General features: G+C 45.6%; 1 protein-coding gene across 1 annotated transcript in view; it reads right to left on the bottom strand.

Annotated features, from left to right (window-relative positions):
• Positions 1-13,694, bottom strand: part of GPATCH8 (G-patch domain containing 8) — a 171,604-nt gene extending 157,910 nt beyond the window's left edge. Inside the window, exon 1 of the mRNA XM_063132916.1 lies at positions 13,600-13,694. Coding sequence (XP_062988986.1) covers positions 13,600-13,644 — 45 coding nt within the window. The 5' untranslated portion in view covers positions 13,645-13,694. The remainder of the gene's footprint in view (positions 1-13,599) is intronic.
• Between the last annotated feature and the right edge of the window lie 447 nt (positions 13,695-14,141).

Here is a 14,141-nt window from a genome sequence, read left to right as displayed (position 1 = left end):
GATCTTGATAGGCTGGAGTGCTGGGCTGAAAACAACAGAATGAAATTTAATAGGGATAAATGCCAAGTTCTACATTTAGGAAATAGAAACCAAAGGCACAGTTACAAGAAGGGGGATACTTGGCTCAGCAATACTACAAACGAGAAAGATCTTGGAATTGTTGTAGATCACAAGCTGAATATGAGCCAACAGTGCGATATGTCTGCAAGAAAGGCCAATGCTATTTTGGGTTGCATTAATAGAAGTATAGCTTCCAAATCACGTGAGGTACTGGTTCCTTTCTATTCGGCACTGGTTAGGCCTCATCTAGAGTATTGCGTTCAGTTCTGGGCTCCACAATTCAAGAAGGATGCAGACAAGCTGGAGCGTGTTAAGAGGAGGGCAACCAGGATGATCAGGGGTCTGGAAACAAAGCCCTATGAAGAGAGACTGAAAGAACTGGGCATGTTTAGCCTGGAGAAGAGAAGATTGAGGGGAGACATGATAGCACTCTTCAAATTCTGAAAAGGTTGTCACACAGAGGAGGGCCACAATCTCTTCTCGATCCTCCCAGAGTGCAGGACACGGAATAACGGGCTGAAAGGAAGCCAGATTCCAGCTGGACATCAGGAAAAACTTCCTGACTGTTAGAGCAGTACGACAATGGAATCAGTTGCCTGGTGAGGTTGTGGGCTCTCCCACACTAGAGGCCTTCAAGAGGCAGTTGGACAACCATCTGTCAGGGATGCTTTAGGGTGGATTCCTGCATTGAGCAGGGGGTTGGACTCGATGGCCTTGTAGGCCCCTTCCAACTCTGCTATTTTATGATTCTATGAATTTGTCTGATCACTTGCAGGGAGTACAAAAATTACTCCCAGAAGATCCAGCAGTTATACCACAAAGGAAGCTGGTCCTTCTCTCTCTTTTAGGCCACTAATGATCAATTTTGGAATGAGAGGGCAGGCTCATACCAAAATAAGTTGTGTAGTCTTATTTTGCATGATCTATAAATCCCATGTTTAAATGTGAAAGGAGAGTACTAAGAGGTTAGTTTTGAGGTGATAAATGTTTTCAGTTAAATGTCATAGTAAAACGTTCACCCAGAAAGCTATTCAGATTTGATGGCAATGTCTGACAATTTCCCCACCAGGGAAATTGGGGAGTGGGGTGGAGAGCAAAAGCAACCCTCTTCCCAATGACTGTGTTGCCCCCACAGTCCTTGGCAAGGGGTTCACTCCCCCCCCCCGATTTCCTGCTTTTTATTGTTTTTATAAGCCACAAATGGACTTATAAGAATAAAAAAGCAGGAAACCGGGTGGGGTAGGGCAATGAACCCCTTACCAAGGACTGTGGGAGCAGAGTCCTTGGCAAGGGGTTCATTTTCCTGATGGGAACACACACACCCAATTTTCCTGATGAGGAAGCTTCAAACTGCAAAGGGAATTCAATGAAGATTATTTCCATAGAGATCCCCTGGAGCATTGAAGCTTCTCCATCAGGAAAAGATGTCTGCTTTTTTGGGCCCTCCCCAATTTCCCTTTTTATATATGGCAGGATCCCCTTTGTGCTGGGATGGGGGGAGTCCCAAAAAGGTCTTTCCACTGGGGCACACCTTTTCCCCCCAACACCTCCCTACCTCCAAATAAGCCATCTCCTACAGCTCAGGAAAAAGGATTTCTCCCATGGCTTGATGTTTAAAAGTCAAGCTGCAGGAGAAATCCTTTTCCCTGATCTGGGAGAAATGGCTTTCTTGGAGGTGTGGTACACCAGTGGAAAGACCCTTGCGGGTGTCCTCCCACCCCAGCATAAAGGGGGTTTCCACTGGGAAGTGGATCTTTAAGACCCTTCCACCCACCTGCGCCGTTTCTTTTGAAGAAACAGAGTGCCAAGCATGGGGGCAGGGTGGAAGTGGGTACAGGAAATCCCTGCAATGCCTGGCACCCTCGCTTCCACAGAAGCAAAAGGGCACTTCCCCAGCTCCCTGTAGGGATCTCTCTCTCGGCCTTGGTTTGGAGAGCTGTCATTTTTCACAGCTCTCAAGAGCAGAGCACCGAGATTGCAAGGGGAAACCAGCTATTTGTGTGGAAGGTGGGGCAGCAGATGAGTTAGTCAACAACACACAATTGGTTAATAGTTGGTTATTCCTCTGATCATGTGGGAATACCTGCAAAATAACCAAGTATTAGTTGACTATTAACCCAACATTGACTATCATGGCATCTGAATGCAGCTCCAATGCATCTGAGGGTGGAAGATGAGTGAAAGACATGGGCAGAGCTATCAAGAGATCAGGGATTGCTAGAGAGAGATTTAAATTTTCTTATTTGTATTAGAAGTACAAGTAACTACAAATATTTTTGGTACAATATATATCTTACAAAACTACATAAAAATGTCCTATGAACAAAAAAACCCCACCCCATAATAAATGAAATTATTTTCTTGAACAGCTCCCAACAACATATATGGTAGAACATGATCCTAACTTTTCAAATTTCAATACATTACAAATATACTGTATTTTTCAATATGTCCCACTGCCTTCCTTCTCTTATACTGACAATATTAGTTAATTTTCTTATACACTGCATCCCCTTTTCTTGAACAACCATTATATTATGATGGCAGGTCCTTTTTTTAGTCTAGTTATAATAGGAAAGCAGCCATGAGAAGATAAAGACTACAGAGAGCTTTGTAAGTAAGAACAAGGAACTTGTGATGGATGCAGGAGTGGATAGGATTGCTATCTGTACACAAACGACTCAGACTGCTTAGGATCCAAGCCAAGCTGCTTTAGTTTGATGGGTATTTACTCTTTGGAATGTCTCCACTCCTCCTCTCACTCCCATTTTTTTAAAAATTAAAGAAAAGCCCACCCTCAGTTTGATTTCTCCTTTTTTCACAGAATCTACTGTACATTTCCCTTATTTTGTCTCTCCCTCTACTTCCCCCCTCTTTTAATAAAAAAAATTAATGCGTGGTTTTATTGTATTTTACAAGAAGCAGTGGTACGGCCGCTTCTAAAAAAGCCCTCCCTGGACCCCCTGGACCTTAATAATTACAGACCGGTATCAAATCTTCCATTTTGGGGCAAGGTGGTTGAGAGGGCAGTTGCCTTCCAACTCCAAGCAGTTTTGGATGATACAGATTTTCTAGACCCATTTCAAACTGGCTTTAGGGCAGGATACGGAGTTGAGACAGCTATGGTCGCCTTAGTGGATGATCTCCACATGGGTATTGACAGGGGGAGTGTGTCCCTGCTGATACTTTTGGACCTTTCAGAGGCTTTCAATACTATCGACCATACATTGGGCACTGTGCTCCAGTGGTTCCAGTCCTACCTCTCAGGTAGATTCCAGATGGTGATGCTTGGGGATAGTTGCTCCTCAAAAAAGGAGCTGTTGTATAGAGTACCACAAGGTGCCATCCTATCCCCAATGCTGTTTAACATCTACATGAAACTGCTGGGAGAGATCATCTGGAGGCATGGGGCAGGGTGCTATCAGTATGCTGATGACACCCAATTATATTTCTCTATGCCTTCAATAACAGCATCAGCTAAGGATAGTGTGTCTCCTCTGAATAAATTCTTGGAGGCGGTAATGGGCTAGATGAGGAAAAACAAACTGAAGCTGAATTCAGACTAAACAGAGGTGCTTGCTGTCAAGGGCTCTGACACAGGTTTGGAGGTGTGTCAACCAGTTCTGGATGGGGCTACACTCCCCCTGAAAGACTTTGTTCGCAGTTTGGGGGTACTCCTGGATCCGTCGCTCCAAATGACAGCCCAGACAGACGCGACAGCCATGAGTGCCTACTATCAGCTTTGGCTGCACCCCTTCTTAAAGTCAGAAGACCTAAAGACGGCTGTGTACGTGCTGGTTACCTCAAGGCTTTACTTCTGCAGTGCGCTGTACATAGGGCTACCATTGTACCTAGTTCGGAAACTTCAACTAGTTCAAAATATGGCAGCCAGGTTGGTCACCAGTACATCTAGGGGTGAGCATATTAGCCCAAAATTAAAATCACTCCACTGGCTGCCAATTAGTTTCTGGGCTAAGTACAAAGTGTTGGTCACTACCTTTAAAACCCTAAATGGTTTGGGTCCAGGTTACCTACGGGATCGCCTTCTCCCAAACCGTCCGCCCCACACACTCAGGTCCTCTGGGGAGAACTTACTTCAGACAGCCAAAACTAGGCTGACATCAGTTTCCCAGAGGACCTTTTCTTCTGTCACCCCCAGATTGTGGAACGGCTTGCCGGAGGAGATTCGTAAAATTAACTCTCTCTGTGATTTTATGACAGCTTTGAAGACTAGCCTTTTCCAGCAGGCGTACCCAGATCAATGTAAAATCAAGAATTTTTAAGATGTGTTGATTCCTGTACTAATGTTGTTCCCTGCCTCGATCCAAAGGGAGAGGCGGGTAAGAAATAATAATAATAATAATAATAATAATAATAATAATAATAATAATAATAATAATACCTACTGTTTTTGTGCAAAAAATTAGAGCAGAAATTGACAAGAAGCAAGGTGGGAAGGGAGAGAGTACTATATTAAAATTATTAAGAAAGCAATCCTATGGTCCCTAGGTAGGATTGTTCAGAGTCCCTCTTCTGAGGTCAGAGATCTGAACCCTGCTCCCCGCCGGTGCAAACAGAACCATGCTGGCTGGCCTCCAAGGTCAGGAACCCAACCTCGGAGAGGGGGAAAAGGGGTCATTTTGGTGGGTGGGAGGCCAAGATATGAACTAATCTGAGCTTTTGCCATCCTCCTTCCCTCTCCTGCTGAAGTGCAAAAAAGCCCATCTAGCAAAAAATGCAGGGCAGGAGGATATGGAGGCAAAGACTGCCTCCATCACTCCTCCCCACCGCACATGCTGATGGTAAGACTCCGAGTTCAGGGCCTTACAATCAGCGAGGGCTCAAACAATAGGATAAATCATGATTAACAGATAAAACCAGATTCCAGTAATTCTCAGGCAAATACTTTGAGTGTCTCGGACTGTAATCTGAGCATATCCCACTGGGGCTTTGCCAACTTCACAGCTCCCAGCCTATTTCTAGCCCCAATTCAAAGTGCTGGTTTTTAGGGATGTGCTCCGCTTCTAATCGGACCGGAGAAGCAGTAGCGGAGCGGGGGGCTTCGCCTGCCCTTAAGGCGGAGGCAAAGAGGATTGGGGGGCCGGCGGAGCGTGGCGAAGAGGATCGAGGTGAAGGCGGATACTTCGCCTCGATCCGGAGCTCCGCCGGAAAGGTAAGTGGGGTTTACCGGGCCCTGCCGCTGTCGCCCATGCGGCGACAGCAGCAGGGCCCGGTAACGCCCCCCGCCCTCCTCTCCCTTACCTGCCTCTGCCCGCGGTCCGTCAGCGTCTCCAATTGAGCCCGTGGTTCCAGCAGGAAGTCTGGGCCGCACTTGCGGCCCAGACTTCCTGGTAGAACCACGGGCTCAATTGAAGACAGTGACGGACCGCGGACGGAGGCAGGTAAGGCCCCCCTCCCCCTTGGTCCCTTACCGGGCTCTGCCGCCGTCGCCGCATGGGCGGCGATGGCGGCAGGGCCCGGTAAACCCCCCCCGCCCTCCTCTCCCTTACCTGCCTCCGTCCGCGGTCCGTCAGCATCTCCAATTCAGCCCGTGGTTCCAGCAGGAAGTCTGGGCCGCATTTGCGGCCCAGACTTCCTGGTGGAACCACGGGCTCAACTGAAGACGGCGACGGACCACGGACGGAGGCAGGTAAGGCCCCCCTCCTCCTTACCGGGCTCTGCTGCTGTCGCCGCATGGGCGGCGATGGCGGCAGGGCCCGGTAACCCCCCCTATGGGGGGGACCGGAGCTCCGATCCGGATCCGGAGCTCCGAGCGGAGCGGAGTGGGCACAGGCGGAGTGGGGGCGGGGCGGAGCGGGCCGATCCGAAAATGGCGGATCTTAAAGTGAAGCGGAGTGGGGGGGTCCGTGCACACCCCTACTGGTTTTGAACTGTAAAGCCTTCCCCAGAGAGGCTAGACTGGCTCCCTCTTTGTTACACTTTTGGAGGCAGGCAAAAAAATGTTTGTTGAAATACTCTGGATCTGTGTTAATGTATTGGGTTTTTTAAAAAAATGTTACTCCTTTTTTTTTAATGTTTTTAATTTTACTGTGAGTTTAATTCTATTTTAATTTTTGTAATTTTTTATTTATATGCTTTAATAGTATATGTTTTAATCTTGTAAACCGCCTTGAGTCCCAGTACTGGGAAAAGGGCAAGAAATAATAATAATAATAATAATACACTACTTGAGACTAGGGTACTTGACAGACCACATACCTCAACATATACCTACACAGACCTTAAGCTCTTCTTCTGTGGCCCTCTTTTGGGTGCTCCCATTGCTACAGCAGGGACCAACTGAGGAAAGGGCCTTCTCAGTGGTTGTACCTGAATTATGGAATGTTCTCTCTAGAAGGCTCACCTGATACCTACTTCAGTGTTATTTCAGCAGTAAAGATACTTTATTTTGCTAGGCCTTTCAATTTGCTTCAGGTCTAATCAGTTTTATTTTGCCAATTTTATATTTTATCTTCCTTTCTTATTATATGTATTTTAATTTGCTTTTATTTTTCTGTAAGCTACCCTGAGAATTGGGTACAGGACAGTTTATAAATATTTAAGATAAATAAATATATAAAATGGTTACAGATAGACATGAATCTGAAGGCTGAAGTGCCATCCTATTAGGCATGTGCTCCGCTCCGATTAGAAGCGCAGGAGCAGGAGCGAATTGGCCTGCTCCGCCTTGCCCAGAGGCGGAGTAGAAGCGGACCACGGACCCCTAGAAGCAAGGCGAAGAGAAGCGCCCATTTTTGGAGCGCTCCGGTTTCCGCGTTCTGCTTCTATCGCCATCTTGAAACATTTTGCCCATAGGATTGCATTGCGGAAAAGAAAGGGGGATAACTGTGTTGTTTTTGAAGCTATCGTTCTGAAAATTCTTGAGTCGTGGATGGGGGTCATTTTGAGACTACTCTCAGCTCTCTGCGTGGTGCGGGTCATGCGCTAGAATTTTTTAAAAAACCGGCGGGAAATACCTTTTTCAAAGGGCTTAGGGGCAGAGTCAACTCCCAGTCATGATCACATGATGCCAAAGTTGGAGGAGGGGATAGGCAAAACGGGTAACTTGGGATTCTGGGAAACTTATCTTTCTTAGTCTGAACGGACTTTTCCCAGTGTTTTTTAAAACAGTAGCCCCACCAAATGCACAAACACAACCTGAAATCATATACTAAGCCAATAATAAGAGAGCACTGCTACCCACCCTAACTTTGGGGAACAACTGAAAAGATGTGGTGCAAGGGGATGAGCTCCCCTAGGGCATCCCATGTGGACATGCCCCCACTCTCTTCTGTACTTGGGGGGCTATCACAGCCCTCCAAAGAGAGTAACCCGGTGGAGCAATGCCTATCATGAGTTGAAGTGAGCGGTCTTCTTAAAAGACTGGTCACTAGGACCAGTCAAATTGGCAGCTACTTCCCCCTCCCCTGGGCACGTCCCCCTATTACTGGTAAAAGTCAGATATAGCCTTTTTTTAAAAAAGTTCTTCTTGTTGTTTATTCAGCAACACTGCTGCTTTTAATTCCACCCCTCCTTTGTTTATTTATTTATTTATTCCATTTTATATGCATCACTGGCTTATCCTTGGCTCACTTCCTTATGCCCCCAGAAATGTCTGCTGCCTGCCTGCCTTCCCTCCCTCCTCCCCTGCCCGCCTCGCAGGGATGTTGTGTGCGTCTGGCTTTGACTCAGGGGAGAAGTCCTTCCTGCGCTCAAGTTAGACTTTTGGAAGTTCCAAATCCATTTTTCAAGTGTGGAAGAAGATTTCATAGGTTTATCTGTACTCCTCAATTCATGGCATGTTGGGATTTCCTTTGAAATGGCCCCATTGAGAGGTCTGCAGGTTTAAGCCCCGCCAAAAATCAGGGGATGATGGGACTGCCTTGAGTTTTGGCGTGCGTGTATCCCTGAATAAGCTTTCATGGTGGCGAGTTTGAGATTTTTAACATGCAAATTGACAGAGCTATGGAAAGGAGTGTGAATGGGGTGTTGGATTTTCATAAATTCCCCAAAAATCAGGGGATGATGGGACTGCCTTGAGTCTTGGCGTGCGTATGTATCCCTGGACAAGCTATCATGGTGGCGAGTTTGAGATTTTTAACGTGCAAATTGACGGAGCTATGGAAAGGGGTGTGAATGGGGTGTTGGATTTTCATAAATTCCCCAAAAATCAGGGGATGATGGGACTGCCTTGAGTCTTGGCGTGCGTGTGTATCCCTGGACAAGCTATCATGGTGGCGAGTTTGAGATTTTTAACGTGCAAATTGACAGAGCTATGGAAAGGGGTGTGAATGGGGTGTTGGATTTTCATAAATTCCCCAAAAATCAGGGGATGATGGGACTGCCTTGAGTCTTGGCGTGCGTATGTATCCCTGGACAAGCTGTCATGGTGGCGAGTTTGAGATTTTTAACGTGCAAATTGACGGAGCTATGGAAAGGGGTGAATGGGGTGCCCGATTTTCATAAATTCCCCAAAAATCAGGGGATGATGGGATTGCCTTGAGTCTTGGCGTGCGTGTGTATACCCCCATGAGGTGTCATGGTGCCAAACCTGAGGTTTCTAACTTTCACAGAAAAAAAGTTGTATACTTTTTTAGCTTAATGCAAGCCTATGGGGGGGGGGGGGGAAACGGAGCTCCGATCCGGATCCGGAGCGGAGAGGACATAGGCAGAGCGGGGGCAGGGCAGAGCGGGCCAATCCGCAAATCGCGGATCTGGAAGAGAAGCGGAGCTGGGGGTCCGTGCACACTCTTACATCCTATGGTGCCTCTTTCGCTATAACCACCACAACTTATGTCCCTGTACCATCTCCCTATTAAGCTGTTTACATGTGAACATATAAATGAGAAATGGCCACCAGCAGGCACACTGGGCATGAAGGATTCATAAATTCTGGCTACATGTAGGCGATAAAATACTTTACCCCCACCCCACCCCACTTTGCAATCATTCCTACAATAGGTACAATGGGATATTCTACTGAAGTAAAATAAACACGCCAAATCCGATCATTCTCTATGAAAGGATGGGAAATGTGTGCCTTCCAGATTTTGGTAGATTGCAACTCCCATCAGCCCTAGCAAGCATAGTCAATGGTGAAGGATGATGGGAGGCACAGGCCAACAATGTCTGGAGGGCCACCCATCCCCCACATCTGCTCTAGTGCATCAGAAAATTTTCTGATTCAAAGAAGCCAAATTTGCATAGGATTTTTTTTCTGGAAAAGTTTCTCAAAAATTTTCCAATTATTTTTTTTCTAGAAACCCCATGTCACTACTTTCAATAGATCTCATTCCTTATGTGTACTAAGTCTATAACTACACTACATTTCTAGGGTGAACAAACACCCAACAGACGACTTTGTGTGGGAGGCCTAGAGTCAAATTTCTGATCAGCAATTTATTATTTTGTCCTTGTCAAGTCACTAGCGATCCTTGTAAAATTATCCCAGAATGACTTTCCACATGCAGGTGCTACCTATACAAATTGCTCTTTAAACCTGAACTATATATTTGATTGTCTCTAGCCAAGGCTAGCCCATCGAGCTTGGTACAAACATTTTCTAAAATTAACTGTTTACTGAAACTGCATCTTTAAAAACTTACCCCCCTCCTACATCTCAGTGCTACATCTCACTTACAGAATATAGATATTCCCAATGAAAGCAGGTGGAGTGAAGCTTAAAGAAATGCCAATTCTATTGAAGCATTAACATGGCTTCTTGAGATCCAAAACCAGTTCAGAAATTCAATTTGCTGCAGAAAGGGCTTCAAAATGACTCCTCCTGTATAAGCACGCCTCACATCTCAGACCCCATCAGACATCTTATTTTACAATTGTCTATGCTAAATTGCATTTTCTATGTACTGTCCCCAAATGCCTCTTAATCAGGTTGCTGGAATGACTGCTATTTTCACACAGCTCTAAAAACAAGGAGCTACAAATTGCCATTAAATAAGGAAGATAATACTCTTGTGCCTCAGTCAGTATTCATCCCATGACCGAAAGATCTGTTACTGGGATATCCAGTTGTAATCCAGTACTTTGAGACTTCAAAAGGATATGTTTTTATCCAGCAAAAACACTCAAATATTTATTCATTATTCAGTGTTTTTCCACAGCGCTACTATGTCATAGTAAAGATGCTCAAATCTAGCAAATGCTGACATTTTTAAGAGTCAGAAACCCAAAGGGAACAAGTGGATCACATAATTTTGCAAATGAATGTTTATTTCCAAAGGAATAAATTATGCTTACTTAGGCTGCATTCAGACAACATGATAGTCAATAGTGGGGCAACAGTCAACTCGACAGTTGTTTATTTAGGGGGTACTCCCCGCATATGATAATAATAAACCATGGTGTGGATTAGGATCAGCATTGAGTTCACTATTAGTCCACACTTAGTTGATTCACTCATCCCCCTCCCTCTCTTCCCTCCATCAGTCCTCCCACTAGTAATCCATCAGCCATTGCTGCTGAGAAACTATCCTGCCGGCTGGACTAGAGCAGCAGCCGCTACTTTGACCGCTCTTGCCTGGCCAACAAAATAATCAACAGTGGCTGATGAAATAACCATCGGTGCCTGCCACACAACAGTGGTTCAAACAGCCAACTCTGCACAGTTAAACAAATCCCTCCACACAATATGATAACCCACCATGGGTTAAATAAACCACTGTTTATTTAACAGTGTTAAATAACACTGTTTATACCCAATACACTGTTTATACCCAATACACTGTTGGGTATTGCATTGTCTGAACCCAGTCATAATTTGCAAGGCTCTCTGTCATTGCTCACATACTTGATTCCTGCACTATATTATGCAACATGGAATTTTAACTATGCTTTTCCTAACAGGCCATCTTCATCAGAATTCAGTAACTGTAACCATTTGAAAGAGGCAGTAATAATAATTTTTTTAAAAATCAACCACCACCACTACTAGAAGCTACTCAGTAAGCCCCCAAATTGTTAAACTTAGGTTCGGTTCTGTCCCCACAATTTCCCCTTTGCAAAGATCCATTCTGGACTCACAAGCTCTTGCCCAATTGTAGTAGGCACAGCTGACAAATTATGAAGTCATCAGTTCAATTCTTTAATTACTAGTGCAGTCTATGTCACCACGGGCACTAGTAGTCTGCGCCTCTCCCACCTTTTTGCCCATCAGTCCCTTTACCACAGAGGAACTCATGCAAAATGAAAACGAGGCTCATGCATAGTGAATCCCCCCTCTGAAACTGGCATGCGCCACAGTCCCGCTTTCGCAGCCCTGATTGGCTGCCTCCTTACATTTCCCCCTCCCTGGTGGTAGCAACAGCCTAAACGTGCAACTGCGCCTGGAGCCTACCTTTGCACAACACTGATTGGCCAAGCAGGGCTGTCCAGCATCCCACTGAAGGAGGGACTGCCCTGCCTGTTTGGCTTGAATGAAATTAATTGCTATTAAAGCTCGAGCTTTGTAAAAAAATTTGAAGTGTCAACATTTTTAATCTATCCCAGATTTGTTTTTATGGTTTGGTTGTTTTTAGATGTATGTGTTTTTAAATTTTGCATATTGTTTTTAATATTTTAATCTTTGTAAAGCACCCAGAGAGCTTCAGCTCTGGGGAAGTATATAAATGGAATAAAGAAATATAATAATGTATTCTTATATAAGATTATTCTGTCCAGCCAGAAAAATTTAAATAAGGGCTGACATATAAGAGACAGCAGATACACACACCTTCATCAAGATGCCCTCTGAAATGTGGGTGGGTGGAAAGGCATTTCCAGGAGACCCAGGAATGAACCAAGCTTGCTGTGTCAAGCATTCTGTGTCAAGGCAGCATGAGCCAGAGAAAAAGGGGAGCTATAACTGACCTTGTGCGCCCCCCCCCCCCAAAAAAGGGAAAAAGTAACCTTATATTTCTCTTATGTGTCTGCATACATCATTTCGTTTCATATGCTGGAGTTAGGGAAGAAAGGGAACTTAGTTTTTCTTAACGTCTCCTCCTTCATCCCAAGGTTTTAGTATCGGAGATTAGAACATTTGATATTGGGTAGATAAAAGCATACTAAAACAATCCATAAACAATAGCAGTGGAAGTTATTTTGCAACTACTTCTGAGTGCATAGTGCAACTATGAATGCTATGAGTCCATTTCCTTTCCTCCCATCCTCAGATAAAGGCAGAATCACTGGATAATACACCCAATGCACTCCTTCCACACAAAAAATGCACCAAAAGATATTAATCTTTAAGTTTTGGAGGGGTGGGGGTATAGCCATCCTACCTAGGAGTTAGCCAATAAGAACCCCCTTAAAGGCATATGCCCGGAAATGAAGGAATTGTGAGTTTCACTCAGGATGAAAACAGAGTAACAGCTACATTTTAGATTTTCAGTCCAGCAAGTCCATTACTTGCTTCTTTCTTGTTTCCCGTGATCATAGAGACTGTTCCAGATGAAACCTGAAACTATCATATGACCTGGTAGAGCCATTTTGAATACCAGCAAACCCTCCTCCCCCAATTCATCTTGAGACCCTGAGCATGCAGTTTAACATCAAGTCAATGTCCACCCCCACCCCTACCTCAAATGCTTTTTGCAACATCCTGTCTGATGAAGAGATCTGGAGATCTCAAAAGCTTGGGCATTTTTGGCAATGTTTGACGTGCCCTAATAAAGGTTTATCAGCTTCTGACTTTTTCTTATGCCCAACACAGCTACCTTTGCTTTTTGGTGCCTGGAAATGCTTCTTATGCAAGGATTATCTTTTCATCCTGTGGCAGTGACAGCAAGAAGAACAATGGATGCAAAAGAAACCCATTAATTGGATAAATCATTGTAGTGGGCTAGAGAAAAAAGGAAGGAATTTCAAATTAACTCCAATACTCAAGTCTTTGGCTAAAGAAGGGAGGGGCAGAGAGACCTCCTCCTCCCCCCACCCCCACCGCCTCCATCCTAACATTTGTTTCCTTCCCATACTCACACAGGACGGGGGACGTTCATTCTTAAAACAATGAATGGAATGAGTTTAAAATAGAAACGTACACTTTCCCTGAGTTGAGGTACGTGTGCGTGAAACGGGGGGAGGGGGCAATCCTGCATTGAGCGGGGGTTGGACTCGATGGCCTTATAGGCCCCTTCCAACTCTGCTCTTCTATGATTCTATGAAACTGGGCTAGAGTGCGAAATAAAATGAGACAGCATCTCCCCCACCCCACCCCCCAATCAAGCCTTAAAAGAGGTTGAAACCAGAAAAATACAGATGAATTCCAATCCCTTCAAACCCGACGGAGAGTGGTAAATCTGAAAAAGGTAGGATAGAAGTAGAAATCATTCCTAACACCTCGATCTTAACGGGGGGGGGGGTGTAGGAAGAAGCTAATGAAGAGGCCTTAACAAACCCAAGCAAAGACTATAATATAAGAAGTGAAGGCGGTGAAACAAGGGGCGCCGGCGCCGCTCCTCAGACCCACGGGGAGAAGAGAAGTGGGGTTCGGTACCGACAGACGCCGCTTCCCTTCCACCCCCTGCGGTGGGCATTGGTTACCTGGAAATCCCTGTCCTCGTTAAAGCGAGAGAACCTGTCCGCCATTTTGCTTCAGTTCGCCTCTACCTTAGTCAGGAGACTGCGACGAAGATGGGCCGGACGTACTCGACGTGCGCGTGCCCGGCGCGGCCGCCCCGGAGTGAGAGTGACGCGGGCCGCCGCCGCCGCCGCCGCCGCCGCCGACTTCCGGGTCCCCTTGGACGCCTTGCTTTTGAGTCTGCTTGGGACAGAAGTGTCAGCGGCCCATAGAAAACGACGGAGAAACCCAGGTTTTTGGCGTGACTGTGATTGGACAGCAACGCGCCCCCATCCCCAAATAAAAGGTAGCAGGAAAAGAGGCGTTCCTGCTCTAACTCAGGTGTTATTTCGAATGGAAAACGTCGGACTGGTTTTGTTTTAAAAAGATTAAAGGCGCGACGCGTTTATATGAAAACCAACGAAGCATGAAGCTTGCTACTGAGCGCCAGGTTTGAATTTGGGAGGAAGGGGGCATATTTGCATGGGGAATTTTAGGCTCGAAATCCAACCCCTCTAACAGCAAG

This window comes from Elgaria multicarinata, chromosome 1 (assembly GCF_023053635.1).
Source record: "Elgaria multicarinata webbii isolate HBS135686 ecotype San Diego chromosome 1, rElgMul1.1.pri, whole genome shotgun sequence".
Classification (NCBI taxonomy): domain Eukaryota; kingdom Metazoa; phylum Chordata; class Lepidosauria; order Squamata; family Anguidae; genus Elgaria; species Elgaria multicarinata.
The sequence above is the reverse complement of the archived record's forward strand: the minus strand, read 5'-3'. Positions and strand labels throughout refer to the sequence as shown.